This window comes from Pelodiscus sinensis, chromosome 9 (assembly GCF_052426305.1).
Source record: "Pelodiscus sinensis isolate ZL-2025 chromosome 9, ASM5242630v1, whole genome shotgun sequence".
NCBI classification, from domain to species: domain Eukaryota; kingdom Metazoa; phylum Chordata; order Testudines; family Trionychidae; genus Pelodiscus; species Pelodiscus sinensis.
The window spans coordinates 31,878,665-31,892,089 of record NC_143060.1 but is presented as its reverse complement, the minus strand read 5'-3'; the positions used below and the strand labels follow the sequence as shown (position 1 = coordinate 31,892,089).

At 42.6% G+C, this 13,425-nt stretch overlaps 1 protein-coding gene across 2 annotated transcripts in view; it reads left to right on the top strand.

The window, feature by feature from the left end:
* LPAR3 (lysophosphatidic acid receptor 3) overlaps positions 1 to 13,129 on the top strand; it is a 30,466-nt gene extending 17,337 nt beyond the window's left edge. For both annotated transcript variants that reach the window (XM_075936366.2, XM_075936368.2), the window contains one exon: positions 10,896 to 13,129. In XM_075936366.2, coding sequence (XP_075792481.1) covers positions 10,896 to 11,227 — 332 coding nt within the window. In that variant the 3' untranslated portion in view covers positions 11,228 to 13,129. The remainder of the gene's footprint in view (positions 1 to 10,895) is intronic.
* Positions 13,130 to 13,425: the final 296 nt, after the last annotated feature.

Below are 13,425 nucleotides of genomic sequence, written 5' to 3'. Positions count from 1 at the left end.
TTTGTGGAAAACAAATCTGAGCTGTCTACACTGGCCCTTTTGCGCAAAAGTTTTGCGCAAAAGGGACTTTTGCCCGAACGGGAGCAGCATAGTATTTCCGCAAGAAGCACTGATTTTTTTACAGTAGGAAGTCAGTGCTTTTGCGGAAATTCAAGCGGCCAGTGTAGATAGCTGGCAAACTTTTCCAGGAAAAGTGGCTGATTTTCCGGAAAACCTGGCCAGTCTAGACACAGCCACTGAATTCCCAAAGTAACATCCTGATCCAGCACTACGAACCACAGAGGGGTAGTGATCACAATGTGCATCTCACAGTACCTTTAGGAATCACTTGGCTACTGATATGTCCTGGCACTTTTTAGGCATGTTCAACTGGTGATCATGGCAAGAATGGCAAAATAATATTTAGCACTTCTGTGCTAAATTATCTTCCATCAAAGGACATGAAAGTGCTTTAGAAACTCTTGGCCTGACAACATATAGGGCTTTATCAGGATTCATATAGGCTTATGATTAAAGCAAAGAGCAATGTCTTTTTTATGTGAAAGTTCATGTTTTTTTGAAAGAGTTGCTCTAACAATGGAAGAGCATTTCCTCTTCTATTACTTTCCCATGTATCTTTCAAGTTGTAGCATGTTGGGAAAGATGGCATTAAATGCAGGATCCACGCCTGCACTGATGAAAGTCCATGGGACCAGCATGAGGTCGGTTTTTTTTTTTTTTTTTTTTTTCTCGTGGGACACTTATGAAATGAATCTTGGCTCTGAACACCTTCCCATGTGGAAGGACAAAATTGCCACCACAGGATTCTCAAACATGTACAAACGTGATCTTGTCTAGATGCTTAAATATGCAGGAGACTGTAAATAAGTACTGCTTTTGAAAAACAAAGCTAAATAACATTCTTCATAAGCAATTATTTGAAACTTCTGCCCAAGCCATAGTTGCATGTTTCATTCTGGGAAGTCCGCCCCCCCCCCCCCCCCCCACACACACACAGTCTGAAGAGGCTTTTCATTTATATTCATATTCTCTTGACATCAAAGGGGAAAAAAGTCAGCAGTGTGTGCTTAATCCTGAAATTATGGCTATTGTAGATGTTACCTGTCTACTGTGTAGTTCACATCAAAAAATATAGGGCCAGTTTCTTTACATATCATACCAATTGCTTGGTACAAGACTTGGAAGAAGGGGCACAGTTGTCTTCTCGCCACTAGGCCTCAGCTGACACTGAGCAGGGATCCTGGCACAGATTACTGGCAAAGACTATCCTAATTTGAAGTGGATAAAGGACTGGAATAGGACTCAGGAGACCTACATTCAAAAACTGGCTCTATCCCGTACTTCCTTTGCAACACTGGGAAAATCACTTCATCTACCCAGAGCCTCAGTTCCACCTCCTAAGGGTATGTCTAAACTACATTTTTTTTTCAAAAGACAATATGCGAGTTCCATGGGAATTTGCATATCTTCTTCCGATCTCACTTTCAAAAGAGGATCTTTTGAACGTAAAAGTAGTCTGGATGCATTTTTTTCAGGGGAAAAAAACCCTTTTTTGGGGACCCCCCCCCCCCCCCCCCCCGCGTAAACCTTATTTTTTTTTTTTAAGGAAGAGCATTTTTTTCGAAAAAGAGTTATTTTTCTGAAAAAACCACATCCAGACTACTTTCACTTTCGAAAGATCTTCTTTCGAAAGTGAGATCGGAAGCAGATATGCACATGTCCACAGAATTTGCATATCTTTTCAAAAATAGAATGTAGTCTAGACCTAGCCCTTGTCTTAATAAATCTTGGGGGTTTCATAAGGCTAAAAATCCATGAGGCGCTCGTGTTGTGGTGACAAGAACTATATAAAATAGGTAGTTAGGTAGACACATGCAGAAGTGCAGGCTCTAGAAACAGGCCCACAGCCCTGAAAAAAGGGACACATAAAATGTGTTTAAATTTCTGTCGTGTGTGTAGGGTGAATCTTCTCCTGTTTCTGTCTAGTCCCATTGATTGTTTTAGCATCTGTTCTCTTCTTCAAAACTCACAAACACTCCTTCACACCAGCAATTAACAAATAACTTCATAAGTTAAAATTTTGTGTCTCACTTGGAAATAAGTTTTTAAGATGCTTGCAAACATGCATTCCCTAGAAGTGGAAAGCATAGAATGGGCCACTTTGTTTCTAGTACAAAAAAAATCACTGGAGTGGGAGGAGGAGGCGGCAGTGAGTATATGTTGCACCCTTAATTTTCTGTAGCTAAGATCCGTTCCTACTGCTATCTGTTTGAACTGTAATAGTGACAAAACTGTGGATCATATTAGGGATGTCAAATATCGGTTAATAGAATAGTCGAGTAACCTCATGATTTTTTTATCGGTTAGTTGACTATTCTATAGTTCCTGGGGGTGGAGCCAGCAACCACTGTATCAGAGGCAGCGTGGGGTGCCTGCTGAGAGCTGGTCCACGAGGAGAGACCATTTAAAAACCAGCTCCCCTTGTGGACCAGCTGCCTGTTGCCCAGTGCTGCTGCCTCTGATGAGGCAACAGCACGGGGTGGCAGCAGCTCCTGTCTAAGGCAGGGAGGTCTGAGCTCCTGGACCCAGTGCAAGGCGGAACTGATCTGGGTTGCCTGCCCAATTGGCTCCTAATACGCTTTAAAGGCAGAGCCGCAGCAGGGGTACGTTCTAGACCTGGCATGAGCCGGGCTGCTGGCCAGCCTGATAAAAAAATTTACTGGCAAGGGTGGAGGTAGGGAAATGTGTGTAGTCTATAGTATTAACCTAGAAGCTTTTGCTTATTGGTTAAATGCTTAATCGACTGCACTATTACATCCCTAGGTCATATTTGTCTGATTCGTCACAGAACTGGTTCTGAAGTTTCAGGAAGGCTACACAGTAATTTTCAAGAGTATTGTTTCACCTGTTCGCTTCACTTATCACTTAAGTAAAACAGATCGTGCTCCCATTGAAATCGACAGCAGCTTCAGCATTAACTTCTTTGAGTGCACCATCAGCCTACCTGATGTCATAGGAAATACACATCAGCATGTTGTAATGAGCATAATGTACTGCATGATGAAACACTCCTTCAAATGATCAATTAAAATTTTAGCTTATAAAGCTATTTACTGTGAACTGCCTTGGAAAGAAATGTTTAGGATGCTTGTGACATGCATTCGTGGCCAGACAGGATATTTTTAAAATTCACTGTGCAAAAAGTATACGAAAACTAACCACTTTCCTTTTTTTTTTCAAGTGCAAAATAATCTACCAAACTGAGCTTTTAAATATTTCTACTTCCGATAGCGTGGAACCAACATGTAGCTGTGCTTAGTGCTGATTTTAGCTCAGGGAGTTATTTTTAGTGCCATGTGCTTAAATCTTTAAAGATATTTTGGAATAGAGTGCCTGACATAGCCTTAACTAAAGTTGTTCAAGCAGCCACTGGTTATAATAATTACATATGTATCATTTCCATAAAACTAATTTTTCTGGCTTAGGCTCTACTGCACATCTTTGCATTCTTTCCACTGTGTTGCATTACCTACCAAAAACAGAGAGAATTCCTAGCAACGCTGTATTTTGTGTTTGCAGGTACAAATTACTTGAACTTCATGCGGTCCAGTGACTTGATCCTGCTTGCCCTGAAGCCAATGGCAGATCTACCATTGATTTGAGTGTAAGCAAGATGAAGCCCTAAGTCAGGATTGCTTTGCAAAATAAGGATGGTGGGTTTCTTATTAATAGGACCTTTCTATTGGGGAAATCTCCGGCATATTTGACTTAGATATAATAAATCCCTCTTAACTTTCATCTTTTCTGATTTCTTTGCTTACTCTACATACCATTTCCAAAAGTGCTTGAGTCTTTAAACATAGATTTCCTCTTACAAGCTCCTTGCCCTATTTGACCTTGCAGCAAAACCATAGTGCTGCATGCATGGCTTCACAGTGCTTTTAGTTGTGATACCTTGCTGCAGGAGGAACCCTAATAAGCAGCTGTCAATATCAGTTGGGAGATTAGGGTGAAATCCTGCTGGTCCCTCTTCTGTGAAGAGTGCCAGAGAGCAAAGATGGCTTGTGGTCAATATATGCCATTGCCATGATGCTTTCCCTCTGCTGCTTCTGTCTCAGCTTCCCCTTTTCTGGGCTGTGGGGTAAGGCAGCCTCTGCTGTCTTCTGGGTTGAGTTCTGTGGGATGGATCCTGAGATGGATCATGCAGTGTAGATAGTGATAGGTTGGGCTTTGAACTGGCTGTGTGGCTGCTGGAGCTGCAGTAGTCTGAAGATCAGTCCCTTCTCTCTCAAAGGTTCGAAGTTCCCTCTTCCAAAACCCTCCCACCAGTGTCCTGTTGCTCCCACTGCTCAGAGTGCTGCCTTCCTGCAGCCTCCACTTTGATACTTCTCCCTGTCCTATGGTGAGCGCCTCTCTCTCTGCTTATGCAAAAAGAGCTTCCCTCCACACCCCAGTTCCTGCTCCTCATTTAGCTCAGACACTTACTTCAGCACAGGCTGCTGTCCCTTAGCCTGACCAAACCCCACAGGCTGATGCGGACAGACTGACTTGTCCTTTAAAAATAAGTGTCTCCAGCTACACTCACACAAGGGTGGATGAAAGTGCTGGGGGGGGCCAGGGCAGTGCTGTGGGGCCCAGGGCAGCACAATTTCACGCATGCGCCACGGCCACAGCCGACAGGAATTAGCGCATGCGCGGGGCCTATTGAAGCGCGGGGCCCAGGGCAGCCACCCCGCTCGCCCTGCCCTATATCTGCCGCTGCACTCACATCTTCCATACTCGCAAATACTCCATGTGGGGAACCCCATTTCACTTCTCCAGTGAGCAGATTCACTGCACAGCTCAAATGGGTGCCTGGGTCCTGGCCCAGAAGGTCACTGCACCCTCTATCTGTATATCAATAGCAAGACATGGCTCTTGTTTTCCATTTTAGAGGAAACAGTAATTTTGGCTCCTTGTGAAGAGTTTGTTTTTTTATAACCTTTGACTAGAGCTGTTCACTGTTTAACGATAAACTTAAAGATTATTTTTCATTTGAGTCACACACTATAGGATTGTTTTCAGTGTGTGTGTTTGGGTTTCTTGTGAGTGCCCAGATTTGTAAACCTTCCAGTCAACAGATTTTTTTTTCCAGCTGACCCAGTCATTTGTGTAAGAGGAGTATTATTTGGTTTAATTCAAGGAGACTGAGGTAGATCTGTTTAGTGGTGGTCTGTTCAGTATGAGGAGCTTTTGGTAGAAGCAGCTGACATGCATCTATCTCTGACCTACCAAGTTTTGAAGTGTGTCTGGTTTATGTAGACTAGAAGACGGAAGGTCTGTGAAAAAGGCTTAATCTTGCATGGATTCATTTTGTGGCATCAGTCCAGCTAAACATACGCATAGGTTGAAAGGAAAGAGCATGACTTCCATGCAAGTCTATACATGATTTTCAGTTTGTCAGGTGAATGTACACAGCGGGTCATCCTAGCTTATCAGTATGTCAACAGAAACATTCATTATTTTGAGATTCCAGGTTTTCAGTCTAATAAATGTAGACAATTTATAATGTGTACAATTTTGGTTAAAATGATAGATGTGGCTAAGGCAGTTGTTGTTTAAGGCAAGGAAAAGGTGGCAGCTTTTTAAACATAGGTCCCAAAAAGTAGTGCTACTATTTGGAGAGCTTTATGGCAGGGCACAACAGAAACATCAAAAATGCAGATCTTCCAGAGATACAGGAATTCAGTGCTACTAGAAGTGATGCAATATACAGGAAACTCACTGTAAGATCATTGGAAAATCCCCAAATTGGCCTGGGAGCACAGTTAATGGCACATTGTAACCAGGTGTCAGTCACTGCATCTCACGTTGCATACCCAACGTGAGACGCAGAGCTATTCTTCTGGCTCACCCTGCCATTCAAACCAGCTGGCTCTGTTAAGTCCAACACAAAAGTATGAAAAGCTGAAAGTTTCTCTAAGGCATGATAGACCTAGAGTGAAGAACGGGAGATCCTACAGGATGAAAACAAATTAATAGGGAGCCAAGGCTACGGTTTAAAATTGGCTCTGCATGAAAAAGTGTATTGCATAAGATAAAAATAGAGGCACATCCTTGAAAGGAAGCGAGTTTGAACTATAACCCGTTGTGTGTGTGTGTGTGTGTGTGTGTGTGTGCGCGCGCGCAATGTTAAGGTTAGTGTCTCACCCCATCCTTGTTTGTTCACATGATTAAATGTATTTTGGTGGCAGTAGCTCCACAGTAAGACAGTCTTTAAAAGAGCTGCCCAGTAAGGGCGCTTCTACACAGCAAGGCTTAACTCAAAATAGAGCACTCTTCCTCTGACTTCCCTTACGCCTCGTACAATGAAGGTTACAGGAGTCGAAGTAAGAAGTCCTCCAGCTTGACAACAGTATTTTGACATTATTTAGAAATAACTGCCTAAGTAACACAACTAAGTTATTTCAAAATAACGCTGTGGTGATGTCTTTTCATGTCTGCACCTCAGCTTTTATTTTATTAGCAATGAAAGACAGCATCTACACTGTGAGCTAGGGCTGTCATCAAGTTAGTCCAAGTATAAATAGCAGTGTGGCTATGGTAGCATGGGCAGCAGCAGGGACACTGGCTTAGGCATGCAGAGTAAAAACCCGCCTGAAACTGTGGGGTGCATACTTGACACAGCTGCTGCAGCTGCTATTTATACTCACACTAGGAGTGCTAGCACAAATATGGGAATGTGGGCAGGATAATCAAACCCCCATCTCATAGTATAAATGTCTGGAGTTCCAGCTTTCTATTGGGGATGTACATCACACAATAGATATTTGACAGATTTCTTCAAAGTACATGTTTTTGATGTTCAGCGGTTGCTATTAAATGCCAAAATGTTGTTTGTGCAAGTTGATGTATTTCCTAGTGTTTGTCATATGTTTAGTCTGCAGACAATTACTAGCTGACACTTAAAAAAACCCATATTTGTACATTAATTTGGGGCCTGCTCCTGCTCCCATTGATGTAAGTAGAAGCAGGATTGGGTCCTGCACTCTAGGCTGTGGTAAAGAATAGGTAATGTGTTTTCTTGCGTGCGGAGATGATTCATGTGCTGTAGTATTTCTTTGCAAGGAGCTTGAGAGCTGGCATCGTCCCTGAAACCTTGATAACTAATAAAAAGTTGTACTAAGTCCCTCATGTCCCAAAAATATTCAGACACAGCTGATCTCAACTTAGAGTGAGGTTTCTTCACTAATTGGGGCTTCTTCTTATGCTATTTGAAGTCAATGGGTATCTTTCCATTGACATCAGTGGACACTGCAGTAGACCTCTACAGCGTTTCCATACCGTGTGCTCTCCATGAGAGTTGGTGCCATAACTATTTAGCCAATGTTCTGGTTCTGAACCATGATTCATGCTGCAGAGGTTGAGTACCAGAATTAGTGTTTTGAGCTACAGTTCTGAGCACCCTGCTAAGAGATCTACTTATAACCTTCTGGTATCAGAGTTCATAAATAAACTGATACTGACACTAATTCAAAATTAACCTATGAAATTGGTATTTAAGATCAGAAAAATCCAGACTCAAGCAATGATAGGGTTAATGCAGCTTTTAGGAAAGCTCCAGCCTGTAATCTGTCCATTCGATGGTATGTTATCCAAAAAAGAACATAAATCCGGTGGGTAAATTTTCTTTGCTGACTTAAGGAAGCGGTTTCCAGTGGAAGGACAGTTTAGGAATCATTTTGCAATTTCCTAACAACTATTATAACATTCTTCTCACATGTTAAAGTGTAACACTTATTAAAGCTTTTGAGTCATTTCTTAGTTCTAGTGGCCTGCTCTTGAGACCTGCTGCTGAGCAATCTGAAAACAATGGGATTGATGGCTGCATGTCATTGCTGGAATCAGGCTGAGAGTGTTGGTTGTAAGATGTAGTAAACTTGATGTTACTCTTAGAATCCTAACTCTTGCATTTCCCAGCTCTGAGATTTACTGCATACAACATCATCAGTGTGGTATTTGCACAGTTTATATCTAGGAGAATTAGCAGTATTGTGAGAATGAAGGTGACTCCTTTTTGGTATCAAAGCTGTTGAATGGATACCAAGACCACCCAGAGAGCATTTTAAAGGGACGCGCATAAATGCGAAGAGAGTTGTTTGCGGATGGTGAAAGACCCTGAAAAGAGAAACTATATCTTTATACATAAGCAGTGTTTCCTCACTGTGTCATCCATAATGTGTTTGAGCAGACTTGTAATTTTCTATTTTTGCAAGTCAGGCAGCAATTGTGGCTTGTGCTAGGTTAGTATTATTGTACACATGGCTGGTTTTCCTTGGGCTTGAAAGCAAAGAATGACAAGCTGGCAGTGTTCATGTTTGGGTGGAGAGAGATGGCTGGTTTGATGCCGTTCTCCCTTTCTCTGTGGACCATGGGCCACAATCGCTCTGAAGATTCTCTCCCGCTTGCCCCTTCTCTTGAAGAAGTATGATTTCTCCTCCCCTTCCCCCCTGCCCCTTTCTGACAAGGGCAGTAACATGTAGGGATATTAAGTCTTACCTCTTCCTTTCCTCTTTCCATTTTCATTCTTCCTGGATGTTGCCACTTTTTTATTCCTCTCTGGGTAGTGCAGCAGAGCAGACAGCTTCCGTGGCCTGTGGGTAAGGGGGCCTATGGCTCTGCACTGACAGAAGAGATGGGGCTGAGGGCAGAAGGGGTGGGGCCAAGTCCAACTAGCCCTCAATGCTGCCCAGTGTGCGGCATGCTTCCCCCGCCCCCCCCCCCAAGCCCTTAATTCTGTCTGGAGCATGTGGCATGGTGCTCTGGCCACCACCGCTGCTACTGGCCCCTTTAAATCTCCAGGTCCCATGACAGTTGCCCCCATTTCCTCCCTCTCCCATCAGCAGGCCTGGTATAGTGTCCACCCCCTGCTGAATTTGCATCTTTTTGTTAAGGATGAGTGGCTGTTGCAGTGGGCGTGGGTTATTTTCCAATCCTGAGCTCCCACTCTCCTGCTTCTGTTGATGGCCTTGCTTCTGCCTCTCATGCTTCCCCTCTTCTCTGTAAGGTCCCTGCCATTCTTAATACCTTCCCTTTTGAACAAGGAAAATCCTGCTTTGCTTGCTGCTGTGCTTGGTCCTCCTCATTGCTGAGGAGATACATCATAAGCACCCTCTGCCACTGACTTCCTTTCGTTGCCTTTTCCCTCCAATAAAACACCTTGACATTTTGCCCCCTTTTATCATATAGTTTCACATTCCCAGTTCTCTTGTCCTGCCCTTCCTATATAGGGTCTGCCTGTGTCTCTTTCTCTGTTCTTTCCAGTGTCTTTTGTCCCAAATTAGCCTGTTTCTCATTGCCTTTTTTCTACAGGGCATCCTCTCTGCAAGTTGCCCAGGATACATCCTTTCCACACTAACGTTGTTGATGCTTGTAGGAACTGATGAGTTCTAAGTCCTCCCATTCCGTGCTCTTAAATCATGAAGAACCCCCCCCCCCCAATTTGTGCAAATGGAAGTCAGCTGTGGGAAAAAAATTCCCCGCTTTTTCAAAGTCCAAGTTTTTTTGGAACATATCTTGGACTTGTAGCAAGGACAGCCTGTACTCTAGCTCTTGTTTTTTTTCCCCCTCTTTTACCTCTCCCCCCACCCCACTTAGGGTATGTCTACACTACCCCGCTAGTTTGAACTAGGAGGGTAATGTAGGCATACCGCACTTGCAAGTGAAGCCCGGGATTTGAATTTCCCGGGCTTCATTTGCATAAGCGGGGAGCCGCCATTTTTAAAACCCCGCTGGTTCGAACCCCGTGCAGTGCGGCTACACGGGGCTCGAACTAGGTAGTTCGGACTAGGCTTCCTATTCCGAACTACCGGTACACCTCGTCCCACAGTAGGAAGCCTAGTCCGAACGACCTAGTTCGAGCCCCGTGTAGCCGCGCTGCACGGGGTTCGAACCAGCAGGGTTTTAAAAATGGCGGCTCCCCGCTTATGCAAATGAAGCCTGGGAAATTCAAATCCCGGGCTTCATTTGCAAGTGCGGTATGCCTACATTACCCCGCTAGTTCGAACTAGCGGGGTAGTGTAGACATACCCTTAGATCTTAAATCATCCCTTCACAACCCCTATATCTCCACTCTTCTCCCCCCCCGACCCCCAGGAGCCCTTTCTCAAAATTTTCTCCCATTCTTGCATTCCCCTTTTTAGAGGAACTGGCTAGCAGATTAACTCCCTTTTTTGCTCAGTAGCTCTCTGGCCTCTGCCTCAGTGTGCTGAGTCCTGTGGAGAAGGATAGGTGAGGGAACTGAGAGAGGTACTTGGCATGTACCTCATCCCGTAGGGAAATATTCCTTTACCCTTGATACCCATAGCACTAGATGAACTGAATACATTTAAAGTATGTATTTTCCTATTGTATGAAATTAGCAGCATGCCTGTGACTTTGCAAAAACTGTCAGCTATAGTGTAACCAGCAGGAGATTTGCTGTCACTGTGGAGTTTAACATAGTGATTTCTTCCCTCCAGCATACAGAGTAGAGAGGTGATTCATGGGGGAGTTCTTCTATTTACTAAAGCACCAGTTACATCAACTCAGTTGTGTTTGTGCCAGAAAAAATCTTCTTTGCCCCCATTTGTGTCTTCGAATCAGAATGGCCTAATTTAATATTGTAAGGGTGTGGACCCGGTCAAGGTAGTGGACTCTTAGCATTGTGTATTATGCTCTCTGTAATCTTCCAAATGCTGACCTTTTACATTTTCAGTGCTTCCAAGGAAATTTTCAATAGAGGTGATTTATGCTATTGTGTTTTTCTCTGTACAGTTTGGGGTATTTTGTTCTTAATGAATCTGATGCTCTTGTAGGGGAAAACAATGATTTATTGAAATCTGAAATCTTCTTTTCCCCCACCTTTCTTTCTCTAGGTGCATTTGTTGTCTGTTGGACCCCTGGGTTGGTAGTTCTGCTGCTTGATGGTCTGAACTGCACCCATTGTGGGGTTCAGCATGTGAAACGATGGTTCCTCCTCCTGGCCTTGCTCAACTCTGTCATGAACCCAGTCATTTACTCATACAAAGATGATGAAATGTACAACACCATGAGACGGATCATATGCTGCTTTTCTGATGATAAAAGCCAGGACAGACGATCTTCAAGGATTCCTTCAACAGTGCTCAGCAGGAGCACAGATACTACTGGTCAATATATTGAAGATGGCATTATTCAAGGGACTATCAGTGGCAAAGGAAACTCATGAGCTATCCAGGGATATAGTTTTCCTAAGAGAGATGGTGTGGGAGGGGATTGGCTTGTAACAGGAGATCACTGAATATGTTCACTCTGTTCCAAAACCCAAACTCCACAGTGTTACCGTGACGTCCTTGTAAATAATTACCCAAAGAAAAAATACATTGTATTGAAGAAAAAAACTTTCTGTGCTGGTTTTTTTAAGTACACAAGATTGTTTTCCCTATGAGAGGAATAAACTTATTGAGAGAGACTTTCTATGCATGGAAAGAAAATATAAACAATGTAATGGAACTCTTCTTGCTAAACACCTGCAGGAAGAATTATTTGCTAAATGATGCCTTTTTGGCTTTCTGCAGTTACATAAAATCAGATCAATTACATATCTCAAAGGGACACTTGTGGAGCTGGTAGGCCAGAAATGTTCCCTGTTTTGCTGCTTCTGTTTACAAAGTGTATATACTAGTTGTTACACGCCCCGCTTCAGCACAAATAATTCAATGCTCCCTTAAAACAAGTTAATGCCAGTAACCTGGCAGTTAAGAGCAAGCTTATAGTAACAACCCATGTTATGCACATACAAGCACCCCTACTATGTATTGTTGGCAGGGACTGAACGGTACCAGAAGCACAAGCCACTACTACTTGAGTGGCAGGAATGATTGCCTTAACTAAAAAGTAAGCCCCTCCCCCTCGCCCCTCTTGACCTATAGGCAGGATCACATGCACTTTGCCAGTGTGTTATTTGGAAATTGTGGACATGATTGAGCGAGAAGCGTGGCTGAAAATAGATTTAGTTTCAGACTTTTACAAGGTTATTAAAACACAAACACAATGAACAAAGTCTGTGAATATAAATTTACATTTTGCTTGGCTTTAAAAAAAAAAAAAAGCCGTTTGTTCAGAAAGATCACACCCAGAATATGAATGGATCTCTCGCATGCTGTACAAAACCAGACTGGACAAGATTTAATTCTCTACTTTAGCAATGAAGGACTTGAAAGAGAGACCATGAGACTGCAGACAATAAAAGTTTTAATAAATTCTTACTTTTAATTTGAGACTAATCACATGTCAAGGAATGTGTCCCATTCTTGGTGTTTTTAAAAGTGGCTATGTTACGTGTGGATTGTGTGTAGATCAGGAACATATTTAAAGTTATAGGGCAACTATTTAAAAAATGATCACTAATTTTGATGTCTCAGTGGTTGGGAGCCCTGTTTAGGCCTGAGTTTCATCAGTACTCTGCCTCATGATTCCTTTTAAGGTCAAAGGAGCTGTGAGATAGGTGCTCATCAGCTCTATAGAAAATCAGTCCTAAAGTTATCTTAACCTGGTCAAGCACAGAGTGCCTTCAGAGAACAAACTCAATAGCAGATGATGCAATGTTGAAAGATAATGTAGCCTATTAATGATGTGGTCAGATTTTGCTTTTGATTCCACCACTGCATTCACAGCAGTTGGTTGTATTGGTAGAGGTGAGACTATAATTTGATTGAGGCGATAGTAGCAAGGCTATGTAAGATAGTAAAGATTTTATGTTAAATAAGGGCCATATCCTAAAAACCCTGTCTAGTATGGGCAGGTCTTAATAACTGGAGTAATCCTGTTAATAACATGAATCAGATTGTAGGTGTGGCCCTGACATTTCAAGGTAAATATTGTATTTATATAACTTGCCGGCCAGGTTTACACTTGTATTTTTGCCATTGTATTTAAAGCTTTTGTGCAAAGACTACTTCTGAGTTTTTGGAAGGTTTGAAAAGTGGTGAGGTTTTTTAGAGGCGCACTATAAAGACATGAGATGCAAATATTTATGCCTTTAGACTTACTATCTACACATAGTTTGTAATGCCAAACCTGAAGCTTCTATACAAAGCTACCCAAAAATAAAATAATTCTTTAAAATCAAGTATGCATTTCTTTTCCATGATAGTTAGCAGTGAAATGTGATTGGGTTGTGTGGTAGGCAGCACTTTCCTGCTACAACAGACATGACTGCTCTTGGCATTGTATATTCCTATAAGTACTTCAGAGTGTAGACTGGTCAAAGCTTGACATAAGAGTGGAAAATGGAAATTAATTTCTACCCCTGAATAGCCAGAAGGAATATTTGTTTTATTTCAGTGTAATTACCATGCTTACTAACAGAAGTGTCTACAATCATAGTCAGTCAGCCTCTAAAAAGGATTCAGTTTAAAGCCCAGA